Below are 12,640 nucleotides of genomic sequence, written 5' to 3'. Positions count from 1 at the left end.
ACATCATTGCCAGGAATAAGACTCTTCTCAACTCCCTCATTAAAACATTTATTTCAGGAGTGATTCCATTTCCTAAAACATTCAGCCACTCGTTAGCCTAATTGTCGAGCTCTCAGGCAAACCCTGTACACTTGGCTGCTCAGTTGTCTTTCTGTCCCTCTCTCCCCTTGTCTATGTTTTCTCCTGTATCCTACTCCACCACATAATACTTTTTAATTCTTTGTTAATTTCCTCCAAAGCCAGTGGAGTTGAGGTAATCTCAAAGATGCAATATCATTTTACTGGAAAGTAGAGTAAGGACAGCAGAGACACAAAAACAAGATGAAAGACAAGTAGGTAAAAAAGCACCAATTCTGGAGGGAATATGACTTTGTATTTTCAAATCCTTAAAATATCATGTTTGATTTGCTGTTAATTTCCTTAGACATAAGTCCAAACATCTAATGCAGTATATTTTCAGGAACACTTTGGAAATTCAATTTTTTTTTTTAATAAGAATTTCCAGTTCTATTTTTTTAATTGTGTGATGAGCTTGCAACAGCTGTTTATAATTTAAGACCTCTAGGTTCAGTGCTGTCTGGATAAATATATCATAAGATTTCTTCTGATTGTCCATGTTGTTTAGTAAGCTTATTTCCTTTTGTTGTCAATTAGGATCGTAAGAATCTTTGTGAATGCAGTATATATTTATGTAAGTGGAGTTCATATGAGGGAAACAAGTTATGCAGAAAAACATGGTATCTAATTGCTTGAGCTATTCTTTGCCTGTAAGAGGAAGAAGAAAAGATATTTAGAGGTGTTTCTGCTGTGTAACACGATAGGTGTCATGCTGAATAAAGGCCGAAGTAATTGTAAAGGGATAATTTGTTAAATGTGACTTAGCACAGCATCCTTGTCTTGTGTATCAAAGGAGTCAAGTTACTGTGAGGTAATGGCAACTAAGAATGGATAGTTTGCTGTTTCTTTCCCATTGTTCAGGCTAAGCCACTGGTGATATTTGCATTAAAATATTTTTCAAGGAGAGCCAAACAGCAAATTACTGCTAGTCTAGAATATACATTATATTCTTAAGTAGAAGCAGTGCCATTGGAAAGTTCTACAAACATTGCTAAAGGATGGTCTGTTCTATACCTTCTCACTGGCCAAACCAAAATGTACAAACTAAAGTAGTAAATGCTAACAGTGCAGAGATATAAGAAGTGATATTATGTCTGCATATAATGAGCTTGTACAGATAACAAGAGGTGGGCATATGGTAATAAACGTATAGAATATTTATGTCAGAGTGCTTTGTTTTATTGAAGTATGAAGTCAGATATGTGCAGATTCTGTCATATTTTAGAAGACTAACTTCTTGCTGAAACAGTTTTCAGCTTATAGATATTCCTTTGTTGGCAAAACTGAGGGAGTGTTCATTAATTTATTTTCCGTTTTTAATTAAAATTAATTGTTTCTATTAGGTACCTCCATGTAGAAAAGCTTCTCTGACTTGTTTGGTTGCACTGCCATAAAAAAAATTTAGTGTTCTATTGCAATTTTCATTAATGCTATTTATGACACCTGCAAGGAGAATTCTTGCAGTATGGAGCATTCGACATATGTATTTGTATAGAGAAATATGGAAGAGGTGTTTTTGTGGAGAGTAAGAAAGAAAGGATCATGGAAATGATCCCATTAAAGAAAACGCCATCTTTCAATATTGCGTTGTATCAGGGCTGCTCCAAAAACAATGCCTCCTATTTTATTATGTTGTCATTTATGGCCCATAATGTCATAGGCAGATGGTGGTGGTATGGAAGTTAACTTTAACTTTCTTATCAATATTCCATTGCATTTTCTTGCCACGTGACTGTTGGCAGCAGAGGGCCATCTGACATGGAAGTGCGTATGGAGCAAAGGTGTGACACTGAATTCCTCCATGTGGAAATAATGGCACCTATTGATGTTCATTGGTACTTCCTGAACATTTGTGGAGACTGAGCAGTGGATGTGAGCACAGTGGGGTGGTGGGTGGTGTGTTTCAGCAGTGGTGCAGATTGCTACAAGGCTCTTGTTCATTGCAGCTGTAAATGCATAACTAACTATGGGGACTCTTTTTAAAAAGAGAGTTTTGTAGCTGAAATAGTGCTATCATCAAATAGAGGTATTGTTCTCTTAGTATCTGTTGTATTTTCCATGGAAATAAATGGGAGACATTATTTTTGGAGCAACCTACATATATGTTTAAAATAAAAAAAAGTTTTTGTTACTGTGTATGTCACTTACAGGAATTAATCAGTATGCTGAAAAAGTCTTTGTAGATATGTGGACTACTCTAACTTGCATCCTCAAAAAGGATTTGTTCCTAATAAATTGTACATTCCAAAATTTAATGCTTTTTTTTTTTTTTTTTTGCATATTGCTCCCCTTATGCAATTAAAAATGCTACTCTGGTAACAGTTGCCTGATAAACAAGATACATATGCAAGCTAGTTTCTTTGCATAAAGAAAGTAAATGCCTCTTGTCAATGTCTTAACCTTATGTTATCCATCTACTCTTAGTTGTTATACTAAAAATTAACTTTGTTGTGATGGTAAATTTTTTTTGCTCTTTTTACTGTTTCCTTCTGTATGAACAGAGTTGCATAATTCTTTCAAATGCATTTGATCATTGCAGTTCTGTTCAATGTTATTGCTCTGCTCACCCTACCTACCTTGGTATTTCTAAGGGAGAGTCTTCCTGTGTGTGTGGTTTTTTAAAAATTTATTTGTATTATTAAAATTATTTAATACGTGTTAATATTCTCAGACATCAAATTAAGAAGTCCTATTATCCTGTAAAAAGCATGATAATACAAGTTATTCACTTACGTAAATAAATGACCGATGTTACTGGAGGCTTTAAGCTTCAAGAAAAAAATGGAAGAAGTCTTTTATCCTGGTTTTTAGAGGGCATCAGCAGCTTGCTTTTATGAAAAAGTAACAGCTAAATGCACTGCAAATAATTTGCAGTAATCCAGTTCAGTGATTCATGTGTCTGCTTTAATGGGTCATAATTCAGGATAAAGTAACTGAGTGCAGTCAGAGTGCAGACACTGCTTATGCCAGGGACTGTATCTCTTCATAAAACACACCTCAGCAGAAGCAGTTTGCCAGCCCCCTAATACCCTCTGATGTTTTGATGTCCTGCATATTTTTCCGATTAAGTTTTGAGTGCCATGTTTTTAGTTGTATTTCCACATTCATTATCCTCACGTAGATCCTTCAGCGGGTTTGCCATATATGATTATTTTTTTAATGATGCCTTTCTTTCCACTTCAGCAGTTTAATAATCTAGCACATGGCTGCTTCTCAGTACTCAGCATTCACCTCCCCAATACAGAAGAGGACATGTGCTTTGGCTTCAGAATTCCATTTGCAGCTTTAGAAATGCATATTCCCTGTGGAACAACATTTGTTTGACATAACCATTCATTTTTATTACCTCTTTAAATATGTTTATCCAGAGTTATCAATAATCATAAATAACTTGTATTCTGTTCTTGTCCTGTTTTTTTCCACAGACAAAATTGCTTACCCAGTATGTATTAAATCTCGGCAAGTATGATCAAAGCTACGACATCAGAGACCGTACAAGATTTATTAGGCAGCTTATTGTTCCGAATGAGAAGAGTGGAGCTTTAAGCAAATATGCCAAAAAAATATTTCTGGCACAGAAACCTGCTCCATTGCTCGAGTCTCCCTTTAAAGGTATTACTGCCAAAATCATTTGGTAAATGTTCATTGTGTAAAGGAATGTGACAGCCTATTCTATCTCAAATATACTCACAAATTGCGTCACTTAGCGAACACAAATGATTAATATGCAAAGGTACTCACTCTGCAAACAAGGTTTACATGTTGCATACACATTACATCTGCCTGATGACAAACCCTGGCAAAACCGTTTGTGTGGATTTTAAATTTGGCTTAATAACAGAAAGTGTGTATTTTGAAGAAGAATATTCTTTCATTTAGGAAAATGTCTTTAGTCTTTTATCTAGACTTCAATAGAAGGTTGTTAATGCACTGTAAACCTATTATGAATCTGAAATAAATTGAATCTCCGTAGATTAGCTTTTTATTGTTTTTCTCCAAAGTGATAGTTTTCGCAGTGCATTTTCATCTTTTAAGAAGTATGAACCATTGTCTTTTCAAATGAAAAGGTTATTAGGTTATCTGAATTAAAAATGCTCTGTTACTGTCATGATTTGCAATTTTAATTTTCATACTCCTATATGTTGTAATGCTCTAAAAGGAGCTCCATTTTGAAGAAAAACTATTAAGATTCTGGATGTGTTTGTGCCAAGACATGTATATGGATTGTTTAACTGTGCTGTCATTCTTAATATTCACAGTAAAGTAATTTTTAGAGAAGCTACATTTCAGAGCAACACCTCTAAACACACTGACTGATTAGCTTTTTTATTGACCATTATGGGGGAGATTATTGTAATCTATGGACTGAAATCAGTTTTTTGACCTATGAAGAGCTTCCTAGTTTATATTTATTCCATGACATTTGAGGTAATATAATAGCAATTACCTTTACCCCTGATTAAGATTGCTCTTTGTGGTGGAGCTCATGTTGTTTGTGTATTTTCCACTCCCCCATTTTTTTAATAGATCGGGATCATTTCCAGCTTGGTACCTTGTCTCACACGCTGAACAGCCGAGCCACTGGCTACCTGGAGCTGTCTGACTGGCCGGAGGTGGCACCTGACCCTGCTGTGCGAAACGTTGAAGTGGCCGAATTGGTATGTTGGCACTGTTAAAAGTAACTTTGCCAAAGGCATAAGCCAGTACCGAGTATTACCTGGAAATGTAAATAGTTAAATGATACGTTTATCTGTACTGAAAATTTTTTATGCGTCTGATGATCTGTGTGGCATGTTTTAGCTCAGAAACTGAAAATTCTTTAAAACTGCACCGTGCTTACTGTTTATTTTTAATGAGAGAAGTGGATCAAGTGCAGGCCGCCTTACCTCACTTGAGGACTAAATTAACTTTCCTTCCTTCCATCTCATTTTTTATTTCGTATCTCTCGTATTCTCTGTGCTGCAGTATGTTTATTACTGTTTATGATGAATATTAAAGTAGTAGGTCAGTGGAGGATTTTCGATGTACAAATCCAAGTCATAGCAGAAAAAAAATAGTAGAATAAACAAAAGGCAACAGCAGCGTGAGAAGTTATGTGTATTTTGAAGTGTAAAATTTGGAATAGACCAAGGTTTACATTTCTGGCAATCTGAATAAAATTTGGAACATTTCTAAAAAGAAAATGTCATCTACTAGTGCACTGCTTATTAGTGCATTAGTGTTACTACATTACACAGATAGTGATCTACTACTGATTCCAATTCCATTCCATTATGGAACTGGAAATTAGCAAGCAGAATCAATTTCTGGTACTGGAATTATGACTTATGCATCAGATACCAGAGTACTAATAAATGTTAGTGAAAGCCATTACAGTAACAGGAATTGAGGTGTATTGAAATATACTATGCTGGTGATGCTCCCAGAGATAAGTTCTTTTAGCATGTCCACATAGAAAAGCATGCGGTCCTTGTCATTAGCCAACTCCCACACTAAATTGCACATGAATTTGCCTATAAGATGTCAGGAATGGAATGAGTGGAGAAAATTCTAAAAAATGGTTGTGTTTTACAGAGGCCAGTAAACAATGAAGTATACAGCAAGCGTTTCTCCTTAGTACTTCAGTAATAATTGTGTACCTTCTTCTATACAGTTCAGGAAAAGAGATATTTGTTTACAAACTTCTGAAAGCTTTTATGAGGAGAGTTTGATTGCAGTCATCTCAAAGAGTTTTATTATAAATGATAAAGTTGGCATGAAAGAGTATGTGGAGGTGCCTTTATCCATAAAAATAAAAGCCTTGCATGAAATTGATCAGATGAAGTAACACCTGCTTACAACACAACAGAAAACGTCTTCTGACTACTTAAACCTCAAAACAAACGTGAAAATCCTTTTTCCAAGGCTTTTTTGCAAATATTTTCTTTGGAGAATACCACATTAGCGACTTTGTGATTGCTCTAATACTTCATATGACTATACAAAATAAGTGAATGAAATTGAGTTAAAAAGCTGTCACTGATGCAGACCTGTATCAGTGTTGAAACGGTTGCCTATTTGTTTCTTCCCTGGCAAGAATTTTTCTTCAGTTGCTCAGCATTTTAGGGAATATGAATTAAAAACAGTCTGGCCAAAGTAGTGTTTTGTTGATAAGAATTACTTTTATTTGGCAAATACCAAAGGAAGTGAAATACAGTTGTCATCTAGCTACTGCCTGGTGGGTCTGTGTCTGTTTTCCTCTTAAAACTTGGGATGATAAAGATGGTATTTATTCTTCATTCTAGCATTAGGGTAAACTGAAATGGTGCCAAAGATAAAACTCTTAACAGTACAGCATCTTTTGGCATAGCAATTTATTTATGGCTACCAGTGCTTTTAAATCTCCCTTAGTAAGTCTTTTTCTAGTCTTTCATAGGCATATCTCACCTTTTGCAAGTATATTCAAAACTTTCAGTGCTCCTAATTGTTTAAAAGAAGAGAAGCTTAATCGTCACTCTTGACTTACTTAGAGGATTTATTTAGAAACTGCCTAATACCACTACTGCAGGTATTTTTCTTTGACATGTTATATGTATATTTTTGTATTGCTAGTTCTAAAAGTAAACCTAAATTGAAATTTATTTACAGTCAAAGGAATGGACTGCCGTTCTCAAGAAGACACAGAAACCTACTGAAAAGTTCTACTCTGAATCAGAAGAGGAGGAAGAGGACTCTGCCAGTACAAGTGCATCAGGTAGGTATTTGGAAACGGACTTTTATCTCTGCTTCGTGGATAACTTTATGTTCAGAATTGGTCACTACATAAAGGGAATCAGGGAAAAAAAAAAAAACAAAACACCTCCAGAGGTATCAGAAAAATGAGGGGAAAAAAGGATTACATTTACAACAGTGTAGTGGTAACAGCTAATTGTATAGGTATGGCTTGTGTGTTCATTAAATTGTGTTGCTTTGCTTCCAAGATAAAAAAAAAAAAAGGCTTGTATGCTATTTTCATCTCACATTAAAACTAGCAAAAGTAACGAGAATATGTAGCTTTAAAGGTTTGTCAGAAAAATGACCAAAGCCTTAGTTGATGAGAGCCATAGTTCTTGAATGTTTTTTGGCATTTGTTATTGATAAACTACTATTGTGATAGCATGTGCTACTATTGGTAAATCGTAAAAAAATTTTTTAACTGTAGTATTTCATGGTTTTTATTTAGTAAATTGTTATTGTTTTACTCTGAAGTTCAGCATTTCTGTTTCTATATATTACAACTGAGGTGATGATGGAGGAGATAACTGATGGGTGCCTTTCAAATGAGCTAAGGATTTTTTGAATAGTCACTTGCTCAGTATGAGGTAGACAATTCCCCAAGAGTGCCATTTCAGTAGATGTTAACATAGTTAAATTTAGTGATGAACATGAGTCTCACTGACCATTTCTAGACTTAACAAAAAGATAAAGAATTATCTCAGGTCCAAGGGCTATACACAGAAAAGATATGGCATCAGAGACTTAAAAGACTTAGCAGCATCTTGTTAAACTAACCAAATGGGCTCCAAATCAGAATTTGGTACTTCTTCCCTCTCATTCCACATCTGAAGAGATATGCAAAGAAAAGTACCTACAAATTGTATCAGGGAATGATCTCTTAAGGAAGAAAAGAATATGTTCATTTCAGATATTTGAATGTATTTTAACTATATGATTAATTACCAGATGAACAATTTTTTTAAAATCTGTTATTAAAACATCATCACTATCAAGATTGTGTAATTAAGCAATTAGTTTGAAAGATAATCTTGCAGTTAAGTGAACATATGTGGTAGAAAACTTGAGGTCATCTCCAACACCTGATAGGATTTTATAGAAGAACCCACATGTAATTAATTTATAATTTGGAGTTCTAATTTGATTAGTAACTGTATTGTATGCTTAAAGAGAGCAGCTCTTTAATCAACAGAATTTTGTAAATATTTGGGTGAAGTGGTTCCTTACCTGCTTTTGATCCTAGGAAAATAAGGGTAAAATGTGTAATTGGATCTTATAATACTAAAACTTTATTTTAAAACCAAGTGGGATTCCTAAAATACTTACTATTTAAGATATTTACAAAAAAAAATCTAAAAATTCTAAGAGTGATTTTTTTTTTTTTTCCAGATAGTGAATCTGGCAGTGAAAGTGAGAAGCAACATAAGGAAGAAAGCAGTGGTGAGGAGAGTAGTGGGAGTTCCTCTTCCACTGGAGTATCAAGTGATAGTGAATCAGAAGAAAGTACAGCAAAGAAAACATCTGGAGCTGCTGAGGAAAGGTAAGTGTACATTTGTATGGTTTTAATTTTTGTGATGGTAGCTGCTAAAGCATTTTTGTTGTAAGCAGTCTGCTAAGTGCTCAGTTAAGCATTTTGAAGGTACACCAAGCAAAGGATGACATTTCCTCTTTATCCATGTTTCAGTATATATTCTGTGTATGAGTTGGGTTCATATTTTCATTAGTCAAACTACTGTATTTGGAATTAATCTAAAATCTTGGGTGTCTTTTTGAAAACTGATGTAACCTTGGGAGACTGAATAAATGATCAAACACAGTGTATGAAACACTTAATTACCTTTTGCAGTAATTTTGCTGAGAGCTAAAATTAAGTCCTTCAACACTTTGCCATTATGTAACTAAGACAATTGATTTTTCTAAATAATGTTATATTAAAAAGATTATGATCCAAATATTAGAAGCAAGGGCTGTGAAGGGAAACGGTCATAAGATATTTAAGTGTTAGCACTTTTTAAGATTGCCCATTATCAACAGCATTATCATGTATTAAAGTATCATTAAAATTTTGAGTAATTGGGGCTAATACCTTGGATTGTATGAATCTGTTTCTTCTACTGTTGTCAGCAAGTAGCCTCTGCAGACATGATCGCCCTTTAGTCTATAGTCTGCTGCCAGCTCACTTGATGAGTTTGCAGCTCAGCTCAGTCGTGGCTGACAGCGCTGATTGGGGAGCAGTACGCACTCTGCTCCTTTTATTACAGACAGTAATTAAAGCAGCTCGCCTTGCCACTTCCATAACAAACACAGCATAATGCCCTAATTATGACTTTATTAATTTAAGTCAGGATTTAATGATTTTAAAAGTGATTTATATTGTTTTTCCTGTTCAGAACAAATGAAATCTGTAGGTTAAATTAATACAGGCTTTTCATCATCGGAAAGTTAAAAAGCTAGTTACCAGTAAATTCTTCTCATTAGAGTAGCATCTGAAAGTTTAAGGAGTAAGATAAACAATGATTACCCGTCAAAACTGGCTGATACACAATAAAGTAACATTTTTAATCTTTAAATCTTGTTTTAAATATAAGATGTATTTTGAAAGAATGTTTTTTTTTATTTATGTAATGAGTTCACAGTAGCTTATGTTAATACAACTACAGCTCCTGTTCATTGGCAATGGAGGAAACGTAGACAGTTTTGTCATTGTGTGTGTTATATGTCATGAGGAACAGTATACAGTAGGGAATTTTTATTTTTAGCTTAGTGACCTAAAACAAGCTATCACATGAAATTTCCTTATGAGATTTCCTGTTTTTCACCATAATCTTAACAATCAGATTTGCTACATTGGACTGTTTCTGTAAAGCATATTCCTGGTTTTTGTTCTAGATTTGCAAGCCTTGAGTTCACTGCTTTCAGAGAAAATGGCTTTCAACTGTTAAAATTCTGGGTTTTGATTTCACCTTCATGGGTGGGCCTTACTAGCATGGTTTAAATTCTAATACTGATTTTTAAATGTTTTGATTGCATTTGATTCAGGCAGTTCAATCTTGAAAGGTTCTTGGCAAGAAGAAAGCATTACTCCTTACATTTTTTTCTTTCTGTAGTGTTAGACTTTTCAATTCCTTTTCCCTCTATCTTTCCCTTCTAAAATTATTGCCATCTGAAATGGTATTGTGGCACTGTGTATTCTTTTGCACTGCTCCTCAAGCTAGGCAAAAATATTTAACAAGCTGGGACAAAAGGGATTCCTACTAGCTGAGTGGTCTGGATTTGTTTAATTATTCCTGACCTTGTTACCCTTTCATCTTTTCAGCATCCAATTTATTGTCTTGAAGAGGAAGCTGAATCAGGTGGTGCACCTGATTTAGAAGTTTAAGTTGCGTGCATACGCAAAAAGAGAAGTTTGTTTTCAGTGGGCAGTACTATCTAGCTTTTCCGTGATAACTATTAGGAAATAGTTTTTGTTTCCTGCAATATTTATATCTACTGATCTTTTCCTCTTCATCCCCTACTCCCACTGAGACAAAAGAATAATCTATTAATTTGTAGTTACACTATTAGTAGAAAAGAACTGGGCAGATTTTAATAATATTTCGTAGCTGTTAACATAGAACAACATAATCCAAAATTGCTATGATTAACAGAACCTTACTGTATGAAGAATGCTATCTTTGAAGTCCAGTAGCCATAATGTATTTCATATGACAAAAGGTGTCAAAAGGTAGCAGCTCTTGTGAATGAAATCTGTATGTCTTGAAATACTGGTAGGTATTACGGGCCTTTTTTCTAGTTGTCTTGATCTGGAAAGATTAACAAACCAATAAATGTCTTGATGTTCAAAGTCAGTTTTACTCTGCAAAAACATCTTATAATCCATCATGATTCTTTTAGTTGCAGGCGGAATAGGCAGAATTCCCTTAAATAAGCTACTACTTCTGCCATTGTAGCCAAGTTTCCTTATCATGAGGAAGTACTGATTTCACATTCATTTCATAAATCTTTGAAATCTTGGTTGTAGGATGCTTCCTAGTTCAAGCTCTGGGGCCCCCAGAAAGAAAGACATGGAGCTACTTGGGCAGGCCCAAAGGAGGGTTGTGAGGATGATCAAAGTGTTGGTGCACCTCTCCTACAAAGAAAGGCTGTAGGAGCTAGGCTTGTTCCATGCAGAAAAGAGAAGGCTCCAGGGAGACCTTGTACCTTTCAGTACTGAAAGGTAGAGAGACTTTTTATCGGGTCGTGTAGCAATAGGACAAGGTCATGACTTTAAAATAAAACAAGGGAGACTTAGATTACTTAGACTTAGATCATTAGAAGAAATTATAACTCAGAGGATGGTAAGACATTGGAAGAGTTGCCCAGAGAGCCTGTCAATGTTCCATCCCTAAAGGCATTCACAGCCAGGTTAGATGGGGTTCCTGGGGAACCTCATTTACTGGAAGGTGCCCTTACCCACAGCAGGGCAGTTGGAGCTAGATGATCCTTAAGATATCTTCCAACTCGAACTATTTTCTGGTATTATTACTCCAAAGTGTTTTTCTTTGGTGGTTTTCTGTGTTTCTTATATTTAATTATTTTAATCTCTAGTGATTCAGAAGGCATTAAAAAGAAAGCAAAGGAAATCTCCAAGTCCAGAAGCACATTCAGTTCCTCTGATACAGAGTCTAGTTCATCAGATGAGAGTTCTTCAAACTCCAAGTCAGAATCAGACTCTAATAGTGACTCAGGTGCTGAAAAGTCCAGAAATGCTACCTCTACTAAGGTAAGATGTTTTAAATATTTATATATGCATACATATACTTGTGTGTATATATATAAAACATTAAACAATGCATCTAACTGTGTATTTCTTTCTTGAGGAATGGAAATGGGTAGTAATTTTTTAAATATCTGAGAAGCAGAAGTTTTGCAAATATTTGTTGACTTTTCATGAAAAGACTAATCCCAAAAACAATAGTAACTGTTTCGTAATTTAAGCAAGTAAAAATACTGTAAAATAAAATTACATATTGGTTTACTCCACATAGATAATGAATAAGGGGACCTAATTTTTTTAGATTACTTTTAAACTGGTGAAAACATGAGGATTGCACAGAAATAATAGCCTGATTTGTGATGACTGTTAGATTAAAATGGGATCATAATTACTACAAGACCTGGATCTGAGAGAGTTTCTTAAGGCACTCAAATAGAACTGCCTCGCTTTGTTTTAAAATTTCCCATTAACATTGAGAACAGTGAAGTTAATTTATCTATCTCAAGATATATACATAGACTAGTGAAATTATTTACTACAGGTATATATGTAGACTAGTACAGTTAGTATCCTTAATGAGTACTCAACTTTTATTGCTCCCTGTTCGATAGGAATAAAGCATATAAATTGTTTCATCACTTCAAGTTATATTAGCTTTTTTGCAATATTTATGAAGTAGCAATCTTTCAAATCTTTTTTTTTTTCTAACTGAATTCTGAAATGTGTAAAGATACAAAAGTATTCAACAGAACCAACAGTTTCTCCTAACTTTTGCAACTTAGCTTGTGTTAGCTAAGTTTTAGTTGCTGACTTGGTGAAGATAAAGAGGCTAGAAGTTCATTTTATTCAAGCATTACTGAGCTGAAGCTAATTGCATGATGTAGATTCTGTTTATTTAATTGCCTTTCATTTAAAAAATAAGTATATGAGGAACTTCATGCTAAGGCTAAGGTAAAATCATTTCTGAAAGTTATTTTTCTGTTGTCAAAATTTATTTCCGTTTCTATTCATGCA

General features: G+C 34.5%; 1 protein-coding gene across 1 annotated transcript in view; it reads left to right on the top strand.

Moving 5' to 3' along the window:
- Positions 1-12,640, top strand: part of AP3B1 (adaptor related protein complex 3 subunit beta 1) — a 159,572-nt gene that overhangs the window by 91,655 nt on the left and 55,277 nt on the right. The window contains exons 15-19 of the mRNA XM_042875404.1: positions 3,543-3,729; positions 4,645-4,775; positions 6,745-6,850; positions 8,260-8,410; positions 11,458-11,632. Of these exons, the coding sequence (XP_042731338.1) occupies positions 3,543-3,729; positions 4,645-4,775; positions 6,745-6,850; positions 8,260-8,410; positions 11,458-11,632 (750 nt within the window). The remainder of the gene's footprint in view (positions 1-3,542; positions 3,730-4,644; positions 4,776-6,744; positions 6,851-8,259; positions 8,411-11,457; positions 11,633-12,640) is intronic.

The sequence above is a fragment of the Lagopus leucura genome, unplaced genomic scaffold, assembly GCF_019238085.1.
Source record: "Lagopus leucura isolate 7727_CA_CO unplaced genomic scaffold, USGS_WTPT01 Super-Scaffold_100014, whole genome shotgun sequence".
In the NCBI taxonomy this organism is placed as follows: domain Eukaryota; kingdom Metazoa; phylum Chordata; class Aves; order Galliformes; family Phasianidae; genus Lagopus; species Lagopus leucura.
This window is presented reverse-complemented; position numbering and strand designations above follow the sequence as displayed.